Genomic DNA, 23,751 nt, shown 5'->3' with positions numbered 1-23,751 from the left:
GGCTGACTCAGAAGAGCATGGGACTCTTGATTTCAGATTTGTAAGTTCGAGCCCCATGTGGTTGTAGAAATTACTAAAAAATAAATAAACTTTAAAAAAAAAAAAAAAACGCCTGATAAGTTCATTATACTACTTCTCAACTTTTCTGTAAGTCAGAAATTAATTTTTTTAAAAGTTGAAGAAAAAATACACAATAAGATAACAAAAATGTAGCAGTAGGAGTCTCCAGGGTGGTCCATCCAAAGTGGATGTTTCATCCACTTCTATTTGGAGGCCTGGTACCCTTGTATATGAATTCCTTGGGTATTGTTTAGCAGGATACTGAGGAGAGCAATAGATATCAAACAAGGTGAGATATAAGGCTGGTATGCGTAGGACCATCGCATTAGAAGATTGGTAAATATGCTGTCTCTAGCTCCAGGCCTCCTGTATTGGGTTTTCTTGTCCATCTTTGCTTTTCTCTCTTGGTGTTGATTGCTCCATTATCCCAGTTATAATGTAGACTCAGAGCAAAGATCAACATTCAGATTATATGGTTCAGTTAAACAACCAACTGCTAAGTAGAGGTCCTCACCTTGTCATGCCCTTAGTGAGCAGAAACACAGATGCACCTGGCTCTGGACCGAGCTTACCAGTTACTGCAGTGTTTATCAGTGTGATAAGTGAAATTTCAAATAAGTGTCTAAACTCACTTTGGAACTGACCTTTGCCCTAGCGTAAGTCACAATTTTCAAAATATTTGAAAGCTTTTATTTTAATACTAAAAATATCCCCAAGGGGTAAGGCAGACAGTCATACTTTTGAAGAGGCAGGTAGTATTGTGGATGTTTCCTCATTACAGTATTTATAAATGTTACATCTTTTCTCCGTTTTCTCAGAAGTATTTCCTTCCTTGATGCCTCTTTCTTTCCCTTGAACTCATCCTGTCTCTTTTCTCAGTGACAAGATCAATTCTATTTTATTAACACTCTGGTTGCTAGTTTCTATAATTGGATTCGTCAGAAGCAGCCTAGTGATAGCAGACTGAATATATAGCCTTGGCAATCAAAGTGTTAAAGTTTGCCTGGTACATGGAGGATTTTCTGATTTCTCAGTGGCCCAGGCTGTCTTCAGGAACATGTTAAGTAGTTCCTGACTCTGATTTTCCATGCAAAATTAAACTAAGCAGCTGATCAGGAACCCTTGGGGAATATGTAGCAGCTGGACCTCTGTAAGAAAAAAGAATTTCCAAGCATAAAAACAATGCCTATGAGACCTCAGAGACCATCCTACCTCTGCCCTGATCAATGACTTAGTTTCAGTTTGCTTTGACACAGTCTTTGCCCATTGGAATATTACATTACAACAGGTTTCTTGCTTTTGGAATCCACAACTTCTGTGTCAGGGAAAATTCTACAGAATCAATTCTAGTTTTCACATATTCCTTTTTTATGAGGAAAATGAGATTTGAGGTTTAAGGAGGGGTTTTTGTTTTGTTTTATAGGAAAAAGGTGAATTCAGAAAAAATAAAAAACAAAAAAATTTGATTTCAGGATGGTTGGATTGGGGGAGGGGAACCAAGAGGTGGCCAGTTGTTAGTACAACTGTAAAGGATAGCTTTAACAAGTAATCAGGATCAAGCCAACAGCTGTGGAGGAAAAGGAAGTGGGATGGGTGGAGGGAAAATGAGGCCTTAGTAAAAGGAGATCCAAGCATAGAATGTTCTTTGTTATTAGAATCAACATTCAGTAATCCTAGGAAAGGGGGCCAAGAAGAGCATGGGAAAATGGAATCCACAGATAACCCAGAAGCCCCATTTAAACTATTAGTTCTACGCTTCTCCCTTATAAAACCTTTGTTGTTGGTTTTGTTTTTACTAGAGCCATGATTCTTTGGCATGCTTTATACCCACTTTGGGCAGCATGGTGTTCATGAACAGAGAAATGTACACTGAGGCTAACAAGAAAAGAGGGCTATAAGGAACTTGAGAGTAGGATCTGCGTGTCCTCATCTTTGTATCTTTGTATCTCTAGCACCCAGCAGAGTGCCTGGACAGGAGATCATACTAGAGGCTAATAAATGTTTGATGAATTGAACTGAAAGAGGAGAAAGATTAGGTACTGGCTGATCTGGGTTTCTGAGCCATAGATAATCAAGAAGGTATTAAGTTTTGATTGGACAAGTAAATTCAAAATGGATAGAAATTGACTCCTGAATTCCAAATTTGTGGAGGGAAATGAGGAGAACACTTTAATTTCATCCATATTCGACAAAATGTTAATGGACTTTCTATCACCTTTAAACAGTTTGAGAATTCAGGTACTGGGGGGTTGGGTGGGGGGAATCTCCCAATTTTCTGTCTTTAAAGGTCTTACTTTCTCAGTGTTTGTGATTTGGCCTTATATATTCATTACGCAAAGATATTTTCTCATCACCTCCTCATAAAGAGGAAAGTTAAGACTCTTCTCATTCTTTATGTATAGTGCTAAGGTTTGCATGCTAGCAAGATACAGTTTGAGGAGAAAGTGTGAGTAAATTTTCTTGTATTGTTCCTACTATGTGAATGCTGCTTCTTCAATTAAGATGCATTGTCTCTGAAGGCAAGCCTGGGTTTTAGCTTTTTTTTAACGTCCCCTCTCAATGCTGACTAGTGGTCCCGACACATAACTGATACGTAGTAAATATTTATTTACTAATGTATATTAGTACATGATACAGGTCCAGGAAATATAGTACATACTATTTACACTATCTTTTCTTCCCTTTTTCTTGTAGATTTTGATAAACCAGATTTCAAGAGAAGCATAGTCTGCTTGGAAGACCTGCAGGTTGGGACTGTTCTTACAGGCAAAGTTGAGAATGCCACTCTGTTTGGAATTTTTGTAGATATAGGAGTGGGGAGATCAGGGCTGATTCCCATACGAAATGTAACAGAAGCAAAACTTTCTAAAACAAAGAAGAGAAGGAGTCTTGGCCTAGGCCCTGGAGAAAGAGTAGAAGTCCAAGTACTCAACATTGACATCCCCCGATCTAGGATTACTCTGGACCTCATTCGGGTGTTGTGAGTGTTGCATTAAAGGTCAAACACCAATTTTATTTTTCTCATTTCTATAGATGTTTAAGAATAAGTCAGTCAGATGTTTGTGAATTCTAGGTAGTAGATGAGAAAGAATTCACTCAATATTTTGAGGTATTTTTCAAACACTTTCCTTTTCCTTCTGAATAAATAGAAAACTAAGAGCTCAGTTACTTTTCCCCTTAAAGAAAACAACTAATAGACATCCTTATGTCATTTTATTTAATAATGGTTTTCTGACCCAAATTTTATTTTTTGTAGTTCATCTTTGACTCCTTTTGCATTTTATATTATAGATTCTTGTTTCATTTCTACTTGCCAGCTTGCCTTGCTGGACTTGTATGGAATTGTGTTCTTGATTTGAACTGTACAATGTTTCTTGACATAGTAGGGCAGGTGGTGGTTGGCCTTCCTTTTTATAGATTTTTTTAATCAGGCCTTTTGGACTTGATTCATGATTTTCTCTTGCCAAGGAAATAAAAAATATGCCTATTAGATAGATCCTGATGTGTTTGTAACCATCAAGTGAATGGCTCAAAACATCGCTGAGAAGTATATATGTATTGATCCCTACAATAAAATTCTGTGGCTAGTGACCTTGTTTTTGTTATGTTGATTCAGTGAATGACCTAGGACTCCTTCTTGATGTGGCACATATTCATGCAATTTTCATATAAACCAACGGTGCCTTTGGGCAAGGGGGATGCCTCTGGAAACTTGAAGAATGGCATTTGGTTTGACTTGGCTTAGGACGGGAAGCTATACTCTTTCTTAAGCAGTAGGGCTAAACTTCAGATGAGGAAAGAAATGGCCTTCCTAAAGATTGACTGTAGGTCAGGTATGAAGGGACAAGAAAAACAAGTAGGTAAAGCAAGTGACTCTTAACTCTGTTTTTATTCAGGGGAGGTGGTAAGTATTAGCATGACCATTCAGGGGCAAAATTATTTAGATAGAGCCCACACTGGACTGGGGTCTTATCCATTCTGGCTGCTCTGGCTAATTTGCTTAATGGAGTCATTTGCTTGACTGAATGAATACTTGGTTTTCTCCATGTGTAATGAGTGGAAGATACTTACTAAAGAGGGTGACCAGTCCTGCTTTTTTGCCTGGGACTGTCCTAGTAAACACTCACTGCCATAGTATAGGTTTTTAATAGTATGTCTTTTTATTCCCAAACTGCCTCATTGTGCATAATAAACTGTATGATCATCTTAGTAGTATAGTCTCTTACAAAGTGGCAAATTGGACTGTTCATTGATAGTTTTGCCTGGTAGTTTACTAAACTCAAAATTTTCAGTCTTCCAACTGGTATACATAGATCTTTTTGATGCAGTAGTTTCCTTAAAAGTTGTATAACTCAAGGCTTGTTTTCCTGACAATTTCATTTCTGAAATGCTTTTCTCTCTTTTCTACTGGTCTTCAAGTGACAGTGGATCTTAATGTTGTAACTTTAAGTTGATCTGCCTACTCCTTCCAGTGTTCTTCCTGGTTCATAATTTGTAGATCAGTGATGAGTAATATGCACCCAAAGAGTCTTGTTCTGAAGCCTGCAATGTAATCTCAAACAAATGCTTTTTTTTAATTGAGGCATAATTGGCATATAACTTTATGTTAGTTTCAGGTGTACAGCCTGATTCACCACTTGTATGTATTTCAAAATGATTACCATAATAAACCTAGTTAACATCTATCATTATATATAGTCAAACAAATGCTTTTTGGGAAGAAACCTTCTCCTTGGCCACTTTGAATAAAAGAACCAGAGTAGCAGAAGCAGTTCCATTGGCCTGGTAGCTAAGCCCTTGTAGACACAAGGAGAACTTGATATTGCACTAGGTTGCCTGGTTTGTCCTGTCTAGCCCAAACATGGTGGAAGCTCTATAAGGCCTAGGCTGGGACAAGTGGGGCATGTCTCATTCATCTTATATTTCTAGAATGTAGCATGGAACATCAGAATGTTCAACTAATCCTAGTCCCTATCCTACTGATAATCCACAATGTCCTTTTGATCTGGTGTCTTTACTTCTCTGGGCCTCCTTTTCCCAAGTTTAAAGTGGGGATGATGGTAAAGCACTCATTCTCTCAGAATTTATTGGTGGCCTCCTGAGTGCCAGGCATTGTGCTGGACACTGACCATAAAACTATGATGGAAAAATAGACATTATCCCTACCCTTATGGAACTTAGAGTCTATTGAGAAAAAAAGAATCATTAACTGAGAAATCACATACGAATATAAAATTAAAAGCAAGAGAAATAATATGATGACAGCATGTAATCGGTTTACCTAGTCAGAAATGTCAGAAAATATTTCAGTGGGGTTTGACTGAAATGTGAAAGATGCCCGGAAGTTAACTAGGACAGCTATTTTGTTAACTTTAACAAGAGTTGTTTCTGATAAAAGGTGGGGGTGAGAGCCTGATTGGAGTGGGTTTAAAAGAAAATGGGAGGATTTAGATTGGGGATAGCCATTATAGATCATTTGTTCAGGAGGTTTGTAAGAGAAATAGTACAGTGGTTAAAAGGAAAAAATTGAGCCTAGAGAGCATTTTTGTATTTTTTTAAGAAGACATAATAATATGTACAAGTGGAAATGAGCTAGTAAAACCGAAAATTTTGAGACAGGAGACAGAGGAGAATCACTGGAATCATAACCTTGAATGGATGAGCCTGGGTGGAATCTAATACACAGTGACTGGTCTGAGATAGGAATACAAACAATTTGTCCCTATTAACAAAAGAAGATTGTATGGTCCCAGACATAGGTAGGAGGACATGGTGATTGGAGCTCATTGAGGGTTTCCTTGGGTTGCTTTTATTTTTCTCATTGAAATAAAAAGGAAGGTGATCATAGAAGCCTGAAAACTGGGTGTAAAGGGAGTCCGAGGTGTGAGAAGAAAGGAAAAGGAAAGAAAGAAAAAGATGAGAGTGAAAAGCCTAGGGAAATAGAATATGACTTTCATGCAGTGTTAATGTTCCACTGCAGGGTAAGGGTCAGTCAAGTGGAGGATCAATCTTCTTGCTTATATATTTTTCTTCCACCACAGCAACTGGGTGGGCACAGGTAGAGAGGTGGATCTAATCAGGTTTGGGAGTTTGCCAAATGAGTGGACAGAAAGGTAAGGAAGTTGAGGGCATGTAGACAAATTGTTGACTATGGAATTTAAACTTTGTAAGAAGAAAAGCAAAAGTATAAGGGGAGCATGAGGGTCAGTGAAAAAGTACAGGACTAATGATTGTAGGTCCTGAAGGAGTTGGAGGAATGTTAGAGTGGGGATAACAGAGGACATGATGGGTGAAAAGTGGTCATCAGCAGTGGAATGCTTAACTCTGAAATTACAGCTGTCAGGATTGTGGTGCTGGGTAATTACAAAGGGTAGGGAAGGATCATGGGAATAAGTAGCAGAGGTAGGCGACAAGGATAAGATCATTAGAAAAGAGGAAGACTGAGTCTTCAGGGAGGATTATGTGGATGATGATTTTAGGAGGCCATCACAGCAATGTAGGCATAAAATAGTGGTGGCTTGGACAAGAATGTTAGTGGTAAAATGGCGAGAAGCAGTGGGATTCTGGATGTATCTGGAAGATGAAGGCAGAGCCAAACAGGATTTCCTGGTGTATTAGATATAAGATATGAGACAGACAGGAGTCTAGGATGGTTTTTGGCCTAAGGAACCAGAAGGACACTGTTACCTACTGAGGTGCAGAAGGCTGTCTTGGAGAGTTTTAGTGAAGGACTTCATTTTGGACCAGTTAAATTTGAGATCCTCAAATTTTTAAATTTAGAAATCCAAGCAGAGGACAGCCCCGGTGGCCCAGCGGTTTAGCGCCACCTTCAGCCTGGAGTGTGATCCTGGAGACCCAGGATCAAGTCCCACGTCAGGCTCCCTGCATGGAGCCTGCTTCTCCCTCTGCCTGTGACTCTGCCTCGGTGTGTGTGTGTATGTGTCTGTCATGAATAAATAAATAAAATTAAATTTGAAAAAAAAAAAAAAAGAAAGAAATCCAAGCAGAGATGCCAAACAGGCAGTTGGCTGTTTCTGCCTAAAGTTCAGGGGGGAGGGCTGGGTGAGAGTGTCAGTCGGTACCTGGTAGCATAAAACTGTGCCCACAGCCACAAGGCTGAATAAGATCACCAGTGTGTATAAATTCTTTGAACATCCCCATAAGGGCAGGAATCTGTGTTGTTGTGGCTAATCTTGCCTCATTGCCGATTCAGCATTCTTCCCTCCTTCTTACTAAAAGAATTCTGTTTTGAAGTGATCATAACATGACTGACAGGCACAGATGTGGCCCTGTGGTCTAGTTCTGGCCCGTGAGTGTAGGCAAAAGTCATGGGATGGGATTCTAGAAAGGCTAGGTGCCAGTATCATCTTTTTCTTATCCTTTGTCCTTGCCCTCCTTCCTGCTCGGAGTGCGGACAGAATGCTGAAAGTGCTGGAGGTCAGACAGTGAAGGTCAGACAGTGACAAATACTCAATAGTGACTGCTAGACAGAAAGATAGAAAGTTCCTGAACCCATCTTGGCATTGTAGAGTCACACAACAGCCCTGAACTGCCTACTCTGGACTTCACATTAGTTCAAAAAACAAAAGCTTTATTCATTTAAGCTGTTGAGGGGTCAGGGGGAAGTTATTACAACAACACACTACAAAGTATCTAGAAATAATCTAATCTAACAAGGTGCAAGATCAGTTTGATGAAAATGTATAAAACTTTACTACTGAATATAAAATAAAAGCAGAAAACATTAAGGCATACCATGTTCCTGGATTGCAAGACACAGTATTATAGAAAGATCAGTCCTCCAAAAATGATTATATATGCCTACTTTGGGCAAAACTCTATAATTATTCTGATCAGCTTTGCTTTTGTTAGTCTGTTTATTCAAACTGAAGTCAGAAGTTAAACTTATTTGGAAGAATTATGTGGAAAAAAGTCAAAACAATACTTTAAAAGAATAATATGAGGGAATTTGTTCTTTCCAGATATTAAAGTATAGTCCAGAGCTACCATAATTTAAACTGTATGGTACTAGCACAGAAAGAGGCAAACAGAAGAATGGAATGAACAGAATTCAAAATCTGGGGATTTAATGTACGTTAAAAGTGGCTTTTCATATTAGGGCAAAATCATATTGCCATACTACCACAAAAACAAATTACAGATGGGTTAGCCACAAAATTTAAAAGAACTACAAGCAAACATGGAAGAGCTTTATGGAATGATTGAACAGCCAAGGTTGCAGAGTACAAGAAAAAATAGAGCACAGGCCTGGAGGCCTCAGAGTTCCATTCAGAAGACATTTACTAGATGCCCAGCATGAGACCCTGTGCCAGGTGCTGGGGACAAAAGATGAATATGATATCTTTCGAGGATGTCTGCAACCATGGGGAATTGGAACTTAAACTATAGGACAGAATATTTTAAATTAAATATCATGGGCATTTTGAAGTTAAACCTGGCTGCTGTCTATTCCAGAATATGGTGTCATCCCATCTCATTTGAAGCCACAAGACCCTTTGGAATACTTGGTTTTCCATTAGTGGAGTGCTCATGTTGAGGTATCTATACATCTAACCCTGACCTCGGAGTTAGCACTTGTGTTAATACTGGAGATGGAAAGAAGGGACAGAATGGAAAAAACAAAAATACGTATTTAGTTAGTCTTTTCATTTTGGCTTCCTGCCTGAAATCAGTCATAATGAATTGGATTTAAATAACAGATCGTGGAGAACTTCAGAATGACTGGGCTCATTGCCAAAGCAGCCTGTTCGACAGGAAGAGAGATATAGACTTCTTCCCACTCACTCATTTTATACGGTGAGGATGATTCTGTGCGTGGAGTCTAGGTTTATTATTTAGAGGGAGAGTAGGATAAGCAGACTCTCGTCCTGTCAGCACTAAAAATTACCTTTTTAGAAATTAAGTATTTTCCCCAGAAAAGATTTGCTATTCTCTTAGCTCATATCAAGAATTTAAATAAGGTTTATAATACCCCTGCCACCAGTATTTTTAAGGAGAAAAGTCCACCCCAGAAGAATAGAAATAAATTATTAATCTAAACACTACAGGGAACCCTCTCAGATACCAGAGAATTTGTTACAGCTGTATAGTCAGCCCCATGTGACAGGTCAATCCTAGCAGAAAAATCTAAAGTTGAAGATGCAGTGTTGAAGGGAAAGATGGGGTGATAAAGAGAGAGCAATGGAATAGCCCAGCATTGTTTTGTCTCAAGTTTTGAGTTTTGTTTTATCTAAGTAATGATTGCAAATGTAAGTCTCCAAGTTTGTTGAAGAATTTTACAAAAGCAATCAAGTGACAGAGGGATGAATGCCTTCTACTAAAAACTTCTCACGCCTGAGGAACTTTCCACCTCCTTATCACCAGGCCCACAGTAACTGGGGAGGTTTTCTGCAAGGGAGCAACTCTCCTCTGGATGTCTTTCTCTGGTCATAGTGGTGGTTCTTTGATCACTTGACATTTGCCCACCAGCTTCCCAGGTTTGAATCTCTTGGCAATGAAGAAGAAAGTGGAACCAGACCTAAGGTTTGTTCAAGTTCTTTGCTTCATAAGGTTAAAATGATTCCATGAAACTAAAACTCAGTATGCCAGTTGAGCCAAATTCGGTGTAATTTGCTGCATGGGTAACCCAAACCACTAAATTTCTAGTAAATCAATAACCTCACTTTACCTATAATGGTACCCTCAAGGAACGTCTAAAGGTATTTTGGTCATTTTCTTTTAACTTGATTTTCATTATTTTTCCCAATTGAAAAAGTAATACAAATAGTGTAAAAAATACAAATAATGAAATATAAAAGTTGGAAAACAAAATCCCCTGTAATTTGAGAAGTAGCCCCTTTTTAATTTTTTTCCTCAACCCTTTTTCTACACATAGACTTTTTCATGTATAAATGTTTTTAACAAATCAGGATACGAGTATATATATTGTACCTGGGCAGCCCAGGTGGCTCAGTGGTTTAGTGCCGCCTTTGGCCCAGGTCGTGATCCTGGAGACCTGGGATCAAGTCCCATGTCAGGCACCCTGCATGGAGCCTGCTTCTCCCTCTGCCTGTGTCTCTACCTCTGTGTGTGTGTGTGTGTGTGTGTGTGTGTGTGTGTGTGTGTGTCTCATGAATAAATAAATTTTTAAAAAATTTATATATATATAGTACCTATTCTCTTTATAATATAGCATGTACATCTTCTAATGTTAGTACCTACATATCTACCTTGATATGTTTCATCATATGTTATGTAAATCATCTCCAACAGTTCTGTTTGCAAACACCATAGCGCATTGTTCCAGTGTTAGTGCTCTTTCCAAGCAAACACACATTTCATTGTTAACAGCTATTATGAAAAACCCCATAAAGGTAAATATTATGTCATGAAACTTTTGTTTTGGTGTATGTGTCTTGTGTTGCTGCTAGGTTAAGATGTAAAATTCATTCTTTATTGTGGGTTGAGATACTTTTTTAAAGTATGAAAACTGAGGCTCAAAGGCACCTTTCTCTATGGAGAAGTCCCTTCTGCCTCCCCCAAACTGAGCATGTTTCCTCCCACCACAGAGCCTTTCATTGTGCCCAGAACAGCCTTCCTTTGCCCTCATCCCACCCCTTTGGATGTCACCCCAGATAGTATTTTCTCAGAAAGGACTTACTCAACTCCCAGACTAAATCAAATTCCCTTTTATAGGCTCTCCTTGCACCATGTAACTTTCCTTCACTTCTACACACAGTTTATGACTATCCATTTATGTATATGATAACAGCATCTAACTAATATCTTCTCTACAGATTGGAAACTCCACAAGGACAGCAACCTTGAATTCCCACCGCTATCCATGGTATTGGAACCTCACCCCCCTTTTATTCGTTCCTTACATCCTCAGATTATTATACCCAGACCTTATTACCATTGATTGTCCATTATTTACCTCGATTCCTCCAGATAACAGTGTTTGGCCTCAGTCTCTGCATTAGCTCAGGTTCTCTAGATAACAGCCCGAGAAAAAACTTATGTACTCATGCTTTATTGGGGTTTACATTCCCAAGTCAGGAAGAGCAAGGGAAAGTAAGTCCAGGTAGTGGGAAAGCAAAATAAGGTGTTGCATACAGCCTCATAATAAAACACTACCAGTGACCAGGTTGTCTTTAAAGAAGTTTTATGGAATTGCAGTGGCTCAGATGGTGGAAGAGTGGAAGGAAGGTAGCAAAGCGAGGGAGTTTATGTGCTCTCTCCTTCCTACCCTGTTTCTCACGGGTCACAGGTGATCCTACCAAGCATGGATTCCCCCATGCTTCCAGGTTGCCTACTGTGGGCAGTTGGTAAGGAAGTAGGTCCGGTTGGGTCAGACCTTTGTGTTGGAGCTACTTTGGTTCCCATTGCAACAGGTGTGATAGAGGCCACATTGAATTCTGGTCCTTATCTCTGCTTCTCCAGCAAGCAACAGTAACTGCAGTAACAGGCAGCCTTCTTACAGAGTCTCTGGCTGAGGATGAGGGTAGGAGTCACTGAGTGAGGCTGGATGAATCTGGGAGCCTCATAAAGAAGCCCACTATAGCCTCTGAAGCATTAGAATTGAGGTTCTTCCAAACTTTGTTTACTAGCTACCTCATGAATGCCCACCATTCCTCCTTTTCCCCTCAGTTATTCCTTGCTCCTATTCTGTACTTGTGTAACTAAATGCTAACTCTTGTAAAAGATGAAGAAATAGAGGTTTTTCAATACCTAGGTTACCCAGTGCTGCTATAAATTATGAGGCCGGGGCTGGTTTGCTTGAGAGCTGGTTAGACAGCTGGGTTAGAGTTGAGTAGAATCTCTGCTTAGTATTCTTAGAGCTGTAGCGGGGAGGGAACTAATCTAAGCAGAGAGTGCACTACCATTAAAAAAGGAAATTAAAAATTCAGAGCAGTGAGATCTCTGTGCCTCATGGAGAGTTTGGCTCCTGTGTGATTGATACTGGAAGCTGTTGGAGTTGAAAATGGACATGAGTCAGGGGCCAAGAAAACTAAAACTGACAATTAATTGGCCCTTAACCCATCACATCTTTCAAAGAGGAAAACATACCCTCCATGTCCCACCTCATCCCCAAGATAAAAACATCAAAAACCCTAGGAGAGGATATGCAAAACCAGACTATGTATGTCTAATTTGACAAAGGGTTATTTAAAAATAAATTGCTCAAGGCAAAGCACAGATGAAGAGAGTTCCTTTGGGCTTTGGCCAACTCTTCACTAACACAGTCTGCTGGCCCCAGTGAATAGAGCCGGAACCAAAGAAAATAGTCTGAAATCACAAATTCGCCTCCAGAAAATTTATCTTGGTCTTGTTTGGGTTTGGGTTTTGCTAACAGCTTTATTGAGATATTATTCACCATTTAAGGGGACAAGTCAATGGTTTCCACAGAGTTCTAAACCATCATGATAAGTTTTAGAACATTTTCATTACCCCAACAAGAAACCTTGTTTTTCTACATCCTCATCGCCGCTTGTTCTTCATCTGTATTTTTTTTATTATAGCCATCTTAATGGTTGTAAAGTGGTTTCACAGGGTGGTTTTAGTTTGCATTTCCTTCATGGATAATAATACTGAGCATCTTTTCATGTGCTTATTGGCATTTGTAGATCTTCTTTGAAGAAATGTCTATTCAAGCTCCCTGACCACTTTTTATTTAGATTATTTTTCTACATCTTAGGGGTTCTTTATATATTATATATCACACATATATAATATATTTAAAAGCATATAATATATAAGAAAATATATAAATATTATATATAATATGATATTGCTGTAAGCCCCTTATCAGATACATGATTTATAAAAAATTTCTTCCATTCTGTAGGGTTTTATTTTCACTTTTTTCATAGTATCCTTTGAAAAACAAAATTGTTGATATGATATCAAATTTATCTATTTTTTCTTTTTTTTCTTGTGCTTTTGGTGTCATATTTAAGAAACCATTGCCTAATTCAAAGTCATGAAGGTTTACACATATGTTTTCTTCTAAAAGTAATAATTTTAGCTCTTACATGTAGATAGATCTTTGATCCATTTTGAGTTAATTTGTATATGAAATGAGGTAGAGATCCAATTGATTTTGTTTTAATGTAGTTATCCAATCATCTTAGGATTATTTGTTGAAAAGACAGTTCTTTCCTCATTTAATTATCTTGCTACTCTTGTCAGTAATAAATTGACCATAGACTTACGGGTTCTGTACTATAAACATATAGGTTAATTCTATTCCATTGATCTTTATAGCTATACTTCTGCCAGTACCATACAGTCTTAAGTAATAATTTTGAAATTATGTCATGTGAGTCTTCCAACTATTCTTTTTCAAGATTGTTTTGACTATTCTGGATCTCTTGCATTTGTGCATGTATTTTAGGATCAGCTTGTCAATTTCTGAAAAAATATCAGCTGAGATTGTGATAGGGATTGCATTGAATCTGTAGATCGATTTGGGGAATATTGCCATCTTAACAATATTAAGTCTAACAATCCATGAACATGGGATGTATTTCCACTTATTTATGTCTTTAATCTCTTTCAACAATGTTTTGCTGTTTTCAAAGTTTAACTTTTACACTTCTTTTATTCAGTTTATTCCTAAGTATTTTATTCTTTTTGATACAGTTGTAAATGGAATTGTTTTCTTGTATTCATTTTTTGAATGTTTGCTGCAATGAATGTATAAAAATAAAATTGATTATTTTGTACTGATTTGTATTCTGCAAACTTACTGAACTCACTTATTACTCTTAATAGTTTTTTAGTGGACTCCTTAGGATTTTCTGTGTGTAAGATCATGCCATCTGTGAATGGAGATAGTTTTACCTCTTTCTTTCCTCTCTGAATTTCTTTTCTTAAATTTTCTTGCCTAATTTTTCAGACCAGAACCTCCAGTATATTGTTGAATGGAAGTTGTGAGAGTGGACATTTTTGTCTTGTTCCTGCTTTTAAGGACTAAGTGTACAGTCTTTATTAAGTATGATTTAGGGGGTGCCTGGGTGGCTCAGTCAGTTAAGTGTCTGACTCTGGATTTTGGCTCAGGTCATGATCTAATGTTTGTGGGATCAAGCTGAGCACAGAGTCCTCTTCTCCCTCTCCCTCTGCTCCCCCTGCTCGATCATGCTCTGTCTCTCTCTCTCTCTCTCAAATAAATAAAATCTTTTTTAAAAAAATATTATTAAAAAAAAGTATGATTTAGCTTTGCATTTTCTGTATGTGCCCTTTATCATATTGAGGAAGTTCCCTCTATTCTTAATTTTTTACTGTTTTCATCAAGTAGGGGTATTGAATTTTTTTCAGATTTTCTCTTAATCTATTAAAATGATCATGTGGGTTTTGTCTTTTACTCTATTAATGTGGTATGTTACATTAATTAATTTTTGAATATTAAACCGATTTTGCATTCCTGGGATAAATTCCTTTTGATCATGGCTTATGTTGTAGGTTGAATGTGTCCTTCAGAAATTCATGTTGAAATCCTAACCCCCTCTACCTCCAAATGTGACCTTATGTGCAAATAGGTCTGCTGAGGATGTAAGTAGTTAAGATTAGATCACTCTCAATTGAGATGCACCTCTAATCTAATTGAGTCATGCCCTTTGTAAAAAGAAATTTGGACATAGACATGCACACAGGGAGAATGTCATGTGAGGATTGGAGTTATACTACCATAAGCCGAAGAACTACCAGAAGGTTCTAAGAGACCTCTCAGAAGGAACCAACCCTGCCAACACATTGATCTCAGACTTCTAGCCTCCAGAACTGTGAGATAATAATTTTTTGTTGTTTAAGCCACCCATATTATACTTTATTATGGCAGCTGTAGCAAACTTACACAATGAATTAACCTTTTTATATATTACTGGATTAGGTTTGCTAGTTTATTGTCGAGGAGTTTTGCATCTGTATTCATAACAGATGTTGATCTGTTTTCTTTACTTGTGATTTTTTTGTCTGGAATTATTTTCTTGGTGTTCCTCTGGCTTACCAGATAAGATGGTAGGTATTAACCTACCTGCCATTTATAGTAACTTATTCCCAGTGAGACACAGAAACATTAACCGTAATGTTTCTCTGTTATATTTATAATAAAATATTAGAACTCTATTCCCTCCCCCACTTTTTTGTTCTTATTATTGTCATAACTATGTATGTCACAAGCCCAACAAATACATTGGTATAATTATGACTATATAATTTTATGTCTATTAACCTGATAAAAGAGAGGAAAGCAAGAGACTTCATCTTATCGAGTTCATTATATTAACCTTTTTATCCACCATTCCTGGTTCTCTTCATTTGCACCTTATTTTCTAAGCAAAGAGGATCCATTGAAGATTTTTAGTGGGGAAAGGGAAGTGAACATTTAAACATGTGCAGCAATTTTAGGACAATTGCTCTGGCAGACATATGCATTATGGGAGGTGCAAGGGATAGAAATCCAGGAGGTAAGTTAAGAAGCAACTGCAGCAATTAAGGTACAAGTTAATAGGAGCCTAGGTTTGGCTTAATTTTGGCCCTGTTGCCTGTATTTTGCCTTCTGGAACTGGGAATGTCTAAGTCAGTGTGAAGACACTGACTCAGTCCACATGAGTTAAGTACACTCATTAGGACTTGTTGATGAACTGATATCAATCCAGGGATGAACCCAAGATGGGAAAAATGCCTGGTCTGGTGATTTGAGGGGGCTCAGAAGGAGAGACTTTTCTCATGACAAGCCTCTGTGGAGAACATGATGCCTAGCAAGTAAAGCCCATTGAAGGATATGGTGATAAAAGTAATTGCCACACAGTTATGTGTGAATGCCAGGGAGGAGGGGGAAGGGAGGAGAAGGAGAGATTCTTCTCCAAGCACGTGTCCCTGCAGCTGTCAGGGATGAGGTTACAAACCATGGAAGGGAATGCAGAATCCCCCTTCCCGTTCCCAGGGCAGATGACCTTTCAGAAATTAAACAAATCAATTATGTGTCCTCAGAGGAAGCCTGTTTGCCCTAATTCAATGGGCTCTATTGTTTCAGGTGAAGCCAGGTGATTCAATTCATCAGTGATATCCTTACTAAGTTTCGTCTGTGAATTTTCCTCTGGAATAATTTTGTAAGGTCAGTATTAGACACACCCCTGCATGCAGTTTTTTAAAAATACACAAAGAATAAAGAGCATTCTCCCCTTAAGTATAGAGATAGTATTGGTGCTATAAATCAGGCATAGTGGTTATTCTAGTACAAGCAAGAGGTAACCAAGGCCTGAATGAGGTAGTGGTGATAAAGATTCACTTGCAGAATTCTCGTAGAGGTAGTTGAGGTAGCAAAAAACAGTAACAAATGTCTGGAAGTTTAAGAATACTAAATGATTACATCAATCAAAGAATTGATCAGAATGAAAATTAGAAAATACTTAGAACTAAAAAAGAAGAAATATACAAACTATCAAAAATAATAAAACTACTTAGCAATGCTGATTTCATACTACTGGAGCTGAGAATATTATTTGAAATTACTGTGCCCCTTGGCATCTGCAGGGTTAAATGCATGTCTGCAGAATTCTCTCAGGAAAATTCAAGAAATATGTTATCACAAAAAATTTAAAAGGAAACAAAACAAGAAACAAGCCACCGTCGGAAGCAGCAGGGAAAAACAGCTGAATGAGTCAAATCCTTCGCACATTGGAATTATTAGGCAGATTACAAAATAAGTATATTTAATATGTTTCAATAAAAGAAAAGGAACACAATTCACTTGAAGGAAAAAATATGTTTTAAGTGATCAGGTAGATCTAATAATAAAAGAAACTAAATGAGTTTTGGAAATGAAAAATATAATTGGAAATTTTTGCCATAAAGAAAATCAAAATTTCTGTAAAATCAAATGTATCATTTCTGTTACCTTTATATTTATCTATCTAGAATTTAATTTGATATGAGAGAATCCAATTTCATATTTTCCAGATGGCTACCTTCTTATCCTATTTATTAAATATATCATTTTACCCCACTATTTTGAAATGTCAACTTTACCAGGAACTAATCTCAATATTTATTTGCATCTATTTCTGGGTTATGTATTTTTTACCATAGAGCTTTCTGTTCATGGGCTGATACCAAACTTATTTTTTTTAAGATTTTATTTATTTATTTTAGAGAGAGAGCATGCACATGCATGAGCTGGGGGAGGAGCAGAGAGAGAGAGACAAGCCGACTTCAGGCTGGGCATAGAGATAGCAAATTGCTTTAATTACTATAGTATTTATAATACCTTTTAGTATCTGGTAGGGCTATTCCTCCTTTATTACGCTGTTCCTGCTTTATTCCCAAAGTAATGATACTGGTATTTTTCTTGAGAAAGTTCAATTTATATATTTACTTATAAAGGATTGTCATCATATTCTATCATCTCTCTACCTAAGAATATGTCTATTTATTAATATCTTTTAAAATGACTCTTCATAGTGTTTCCACATTTTCTTCATGTGAATCTTACACATTTCTTCCTAAGTACTTTATCATGTTTCTTGTTTTTGTAAATTGTATATTTTTTTTGTAAATTGTATATTTTTTGTTATATTTTCTAGGTAATCATCCATATATTGGAGAACTATTCATGTGTTTTAATTTTTTTCTCAGCCACCTTACTAAATTATCTTACTCTTGGTAACAATGATTTTTTAAAGTTGATTTTCCTGGCTTTTCTCCTGTAACATCATTTCATTTGCAAATAGTAATGTTTTCTTCCTTTTCCTTCATGATTTCATTTTTTTCCTTTTCTTCTCTAATGGCATTAACTAGTATTGGCCAAAGTTAAATAATACTAGTTGTCTTTCTGATTTTAATGAGACTCAGTATTTCACTGTAAAGTTTCTAGCCTTTGAAATGCTATATGTATATTTTTCATGCCAAGAAATTATTCATCTATTACCTATACGGGTAGAGTTTTTTTAGATGCCTTTTCAGCATCTACAGGAATGTTCATGTGGTATTTCTTTTTTTGACTTATGTTTAAATCGTGTTACAATCATCTTAATATTGAGCCATCTTTGCATTTGGGGTATGAGTTTTACTGAATCATCATATATTTGATTAATGTGCTAGATTCAACTGGCTGATATTTAATTACAATGTTTAGCGATTGGAATATCTTAATGTTATACTGAATTTACGTCTTTTTTTAAGATTATTTATTGATTTATTCATGAGAGACAGAGAGAGAGGCAGAGACATAGGCAGAGGGAGAAGCAGGCTCCCTGCAGGGAACCTGATGTGGGACTCGATCCCAGGATTCCGGAATCAGAACCTGAGCTAAAGGCAGACGTTCAACCACTGAGCCACCCAGGCATCCTAAGTATTTGTATGTTTTGGATCATCTGCATGTTGCCTTTATGCTTGAACTATTCTTTGGATGGAAATAAAATTCTGGGATCATAGTATCCCTTAGAATTTTGAAGACAGTGAATTTCTATAATGTTGAATGCTGCTCTAAAGAAGAATGAAGCAGCCTGATTTCTATCTCTTCCCCTTGAGGTGATTTGATTTTCTGTCTGAAAGATCATATCTTTGAAGTCTAGTAACTTTATTAGGTCATGTTCTAGTACTGATTAATCTTTGTTGGTTCTTCCTGGAAGATGGTGTGCCTGTTCAAATCTATGGATTCAAATTTTTTACTTCAGAATTTTCTTGAATTATACTGTGAATATTTTTTGCTGATTGTTCTGTTGTCTTCTGAATGCATATTGAACATTAACCCTTCCTTATCTTTCTTCCATGTAGATGATTTTTTCCTCTAATTCTTTAAAATTCTTTTTTTTTATTTTTAAAAAATGTTACTTATATTCTTTTTTTTTTAATTTTTTTTGTTTGTTTTATTTATTTATGATAGGCACACAGTGAGAGAGAGAGGCAGAGACATAGGCAGAGGGAGAAGCAGGCTCCATACACCGGGAGCCCGACGTGGGATTCGATCCCGGGTCTCCAGGATCGCGCCCTGGGCCAAAGGCAGGCACTAAAACGCTGCGCCACCCAGGGATCCCATGTTACTTATATTCTTAAAATGTTATTTAATTTTCTTAAACCTGTCTTCCAGTTTCTTTAGCTTGTTTTCAACAATATCTCTTCCTTCTGCAGTTTCCATTTTTGTGTGTCATTACTTTTCTACATCTTCCCTGGGCTCATTCAGGTCAATTTTATTTTATCTGGTGTGATCTTATCACTTCTTTCTTCAGTCCTTTTATCTGTGCTTTGAACCTTAATTCATGGAAGCCACTTTTTCACTAAGTTCTTTGAATCCACAAGAAGTGTATTTAGTCACATTTTCCAACCATTCCACAATCAATTTTCTAACATGTGTTGAATTTTTCTTTTTTCTTTTGTCTTTTTTCCTGCAATGGTTTTATCTCCTAGTTTATTAAAAAAAGTTTTATTGAAATATAATTTGCTTATAATCTACCCACTTAGAGTGTACAAATTGATATTTTTTAGCATATTCATAAGGTTGTGAAACCATTCCTTACTCCTTTCTGTTATTTTCATTTTTTAACACAATCCTTTCTGAACTACCTATATGGAGAAAGAAAATGGGAGAGAGGCATCAGAGGCTTTGAACAACTTCTAGGCTAACAAGTCCTAACTCATAATAAAGCCCTACATCCTTGAGGTCTAGTGGAGTGTATTGTGAGTGTCAATTCAGACTTTACATAACATTAATTGAATAGAATTGGTAGCTTCAGTGCCATCCATTAACCTAGTTTCCCTATTTTCAGAAATTTTTCTTGCAAGAATGTCATGTCTGTGTGGTTTCACAAGGGAGTCATAGAGAATTCTAAAACCAGTTTGCAAATGTCAGCCTTCTTTTAAACAAGTTACTATTGCTTTTGCCCCTCAGGGTATACAGCTAACTTGGAAAACTGTGCCTTGTTCCCTCTGCTTGAGATCTGCAGCCATGGGTATTGTCTCTTGGCACCCTTTCTCTGACCTAATTTTCACTGTACTTGGCAGCCCTTCTTTATAAATAACAAGGTTCAGATCATAAGTGTTGCCTGATTCCTCCTAGATAGAGTTTTTATTTCATTTTTACCCATGTTGTTTCTGATTGGTTTTAGAAAGCAGACAGGGTCTGTCTTAGCTCCAGCTGCTATAACAATATACCATAAACTAGGTGTCTTATAAACATCAGAAGTTTATTCTCACAGTTCTGGAGGCTGGAAGTCTGAGATCATGGTTGGGTTCTGATGAGAGCCCTCTGCAAGGCTGCAGACTGCCTTCTCACTGAGTTCTCACATGATACAGACCAGAGAGAAAAAGCAAACTCCAACTCTTATAAGGGTACTTGTTGAATTAATGAGGCCTCCACTAATCCTGTTTCCAAAAGATCTTGCCTTCTAATTGCATCACACTGAAGGAACTGGTGTCAACATATGAATTGTTGTGGGGGGCATAAACATTCAGTCCATAAGAGTCAGAGATTTCTTTATTCTTCCATCTTAAAATTTGAGACTGATGATTTTATTATTAATTTAGTTCTTCTCTTGGTTATTTTTTAAGCTTTAATATATGTAAGTCCTCTATTTCTTGTCCAGCTTAGACTGGACAGCTTTAGACTATATATTTTGATTCACTGCTTTGTGTAAAGTAAGAAAATAAAGATATCTATAATTCCTTCACCTTTTTTTCTCTATTTTTTGTTTCTTTTCTCCATTTTCTTTTGCTCTGCCACATATGCTATCATTCCATTATTTTTTACAGCCTTGAGATTTAAGGCATTTATATCTTTGTAACTGTAGTAGAAGTGTCCAGGTGTTTTGTTTTTGCCTTGTTTTGTTCTAGGTTTGTTGGTCTGTTTGTAAGCTAATTCTAAAACCTAGAAAAAATAGCAATTGATTAAATTTTTATGAACTCTAAATATTGTGAACTGTGGGATAAAACAGTATCTTTAGGACCTCAGAAAAGGAAACATAATTCTATGCCACTAACTCTTAACATGTATCACTAACATGATACACGTTCCAAGTACCATGTGAAACAATTATCTTTCTTATACTCTGAGAAAAGTATACTATATTTTAGTTGCTTCACATTTTCTGTAGATTGCCCCCTCCAGGCTTTTAATTACCTGTTTTTCCTTTTAAATATATATATTATTTCTGATATATACAATATGACATTCACTGTAATATTAAAAAGTCCATCTTTTTTACTATACTAACTTTTTTGATAAGAATCTACTTTCTTCTTGAAGGACCCTTGCTGGTATCCAAATGGGACTAATTGCTTTCAAAGTCTACAGCTTATTTGTCATCTGGGGTTTTTTTTTAAAATCACACTCCTAGGTAGGTGTCATTTTCTTAAGCTTAACTCTTTCCCATACCTCTTTTTTTGTTTAACTAAAATACATTCTTAATCTTTTTAATTTAGAAAGTATGCATGTGATACAAATACCTTGGGACTTACATATCTGAAAATAGCCATTAATCTATATTCTTACTTGATTGCTAGTCTAGCTGAGCATAGACTTCTAGGACAAAGTTAATTTTTTCTCTGAGAACTTTTAAAGTATTGCTATATTCTAAAAAATGATTCAACTGAAAAGAAATCTGATGCCACTTTGATTTTTGCTCCATTATAGGCAATATACCTTTATTGAGGACTAATTGGCATTCAATAAATTGCACATATTTATGTGCAGTTTGGTAAGTTTTAACATTTGTGTATATCCATGAAACATCTTTTTCTCCTCTCCTCCATTCTGGATTTCTTCTAATGACCTATCTTTTAGTTAACTAATCCTGTTCTGTCTAGTTTTTAATTCCTTTTGAACTCTTAACTTCAGCAATTACTATGTGTTTCCATTTAAGAATTTACTTTTGATTCTTTCTTTTCAGTATTATTATTCTAGTTCTCTAGTGAAAGTATCCATTTTGCCCTGTATCTTCTGGAACGTATTAATCATAGTTAAAGTTACGCCTGATAACTCCAATATATCTATACCAGCCATGAGTCTGTTCTAAAGTCTGTCATATTCCTTGGTTGGGTCAGTTGGTTCTATCGCTTGGTATGTCTGGTAATCTTTTAATTGAATGCCAAGCTTTATATATGAAAATTGGACATATAATTTGAGGCTCTGGCTGTTTTCTCCCAGAGATTTACCTACCACTTGGAAGGCAGAGTAGGGACAGATGACTATAAATGAATCTGGGACGAGCTGATTCGAAGTTGGATTTCAGTCTCTTGAGCATACTGTTTTACTTCCATCTTAACTGTATACATATGGTGTTTCCCTTCCAGAGTCTTAACTAGAAGTCTGAGATGTATACCAAGACCCCTTCCCATTAGTACACACCGATCTCTAATTCTGTCACCCATCCTGAGAGAGTGCCTTCTGACTTGATTGGCTTCCCATGTTCGTAGGGGCTGCTCATTGCTGTCGTGCTTCAGCTCTTGCCCTGAGGTATTTGCTATCAGCAAATTCACTGAAAGGAAAAGTTGTATGGAATGTAGCCCCCACTTCTTGGAAGCCTTGTCCCCAAGTCCAGTCAGTGATCTCAGCTTCCAGATTAAGAAACTGAAAAAGGGAGCAAATGAAATCCAAAGTAAGCAGAAGAAAGAAAAGAATACACAGGAGCCCAAAGTAATGAAATGGAAAACAGAAAAAGCAATAAAGTCAATGAAACCAAAAACTGATTTCTTTCAGGGGGGGAAAATAAAGAAAGAAGGTAAACCTCTAGCCAGCCTGATGTAAAAAAGAGGAAGAAAAAGAAAACCCAAGTTCCCATTATCAGGAATGAGGGGTAATGTAACTTCAGAGCCTATTGATAAGAAAAATAATAAAAGAACAAGTTTATGCCAATCCAACAACTTAGATCAAGTAGATAAATTCCTTGAAAAGTAAAAACCACCAAAGCTCACTCAAGAAGAAATAGGTAACCTAAATTATGCTATTTCTATGAAAGAGATTGAACTTCTAGTTTAAAACCTTCCTACAAAGAAAACCTCACACCTAGATGTCATCACTGGTGTATTTAACCAAACATTTAATGAGGGAATAACACTAATTCTACACAAATACTTCTGAATACTGAAGAGGGGACTATTTCCAAACTCATTCTGTGAGGACAGTATTACCCTTGTCCCCACAACATAAAATGGGGGGATCAATATAATGAATATTAGCAATATAAAATACTTATTATCTTGAGGTGTTTATGTTGGGGGGTTGCCTAGTTGGCTCAGTCAGTGGAGCATGCAATTCTCCACTCAGGGTTATGAGTTTGAGCCTCACATGTGGCTTAGTTTACTTTAAAAAGTTTTAGGGTGCCTGGGTGGCTCAGTTGGTTAAGCATCTGACTCTTGACTTAGGCTCAGGTAATGATCTCAAGGGTTGTGAGATCAAGCCCTGCATCGGGCTCTGGGCATGGAGCCTCCTTGAGATTCTCTCTCTCCCTCTTCCTTTTCCCCCCACCCCCTCTCAAATAAATAAATAAATAAATAAATAAATAAATAAATAAAGTTTAAAATTGTAATACGTAGAAATAAAAGTCATGACAATAATAGTGCAAAAGGCAAGAAGAGTAAAAAAAATGTTCTATAGTCCTTGCATTGGTGAAAATACAAATTTATGTTAGAGTCTAGCAAATCAAGATGCATCTTGTATGGTACTTGCTAGGGTAACCATTAAAGAATAGTAAAATA

General features: G+C 36.8%; 1 protein-coding gene across 7 annotated transcripts in view; it reads left to right on the top strand.

Moving 5' to 3' along the window:
* Positions 1-23,751, top strand: part of SRBD1 (S1 RNA binding domain 1) — a 275,664-nt gene that overhangs the window by 192,586 nt on the left and 59,327 nt on the right. For 3 of the 7 annotated variants that reach the window (XM_055328953.1, XM_055328951.1, XM_055328954.1), the window contains exon 21: positions 2,755-5,188. In XM_055328953.1, the coding sequence (XP_055184928.1) occupies positions 2,755-3,044 (290 nt within the window). In that variant the 3' untranslated portion in view covers positions 3,045-5,188. Of the gene's footprint in view, positions 1-2,754; positions 5,190-9,549; positions 9,983-23,751 lie in introns of those variants that run through there. The other 4 variants (XR_008664926.1, XR_008664927.1, XM_055328956.1 and 1 more) reach the window with 3 other exon arrangements.

The sequence above is a fragment of the Nyctereutes procyonoides genome, unplaced genomic scaffold (assembly GCF_905146905.1).
Source record: "Nyctereutes procyonoides isolate TBG_1078 unplaced genomic scaffold, NYPRO_anot_genome, whole genome shotgun sequence".
NCBI classification, from domain to species: Eukaryota; Metazoa; Chordata; class Mammalia; order Carnivora; family Canidae; genus Nyctereutes; species Nyctereutes procyonoides.
Note: the sequence above shows the minus strand (reverse complement) of the source record. Positions and strands in the feature narration are given on the sequence as shown.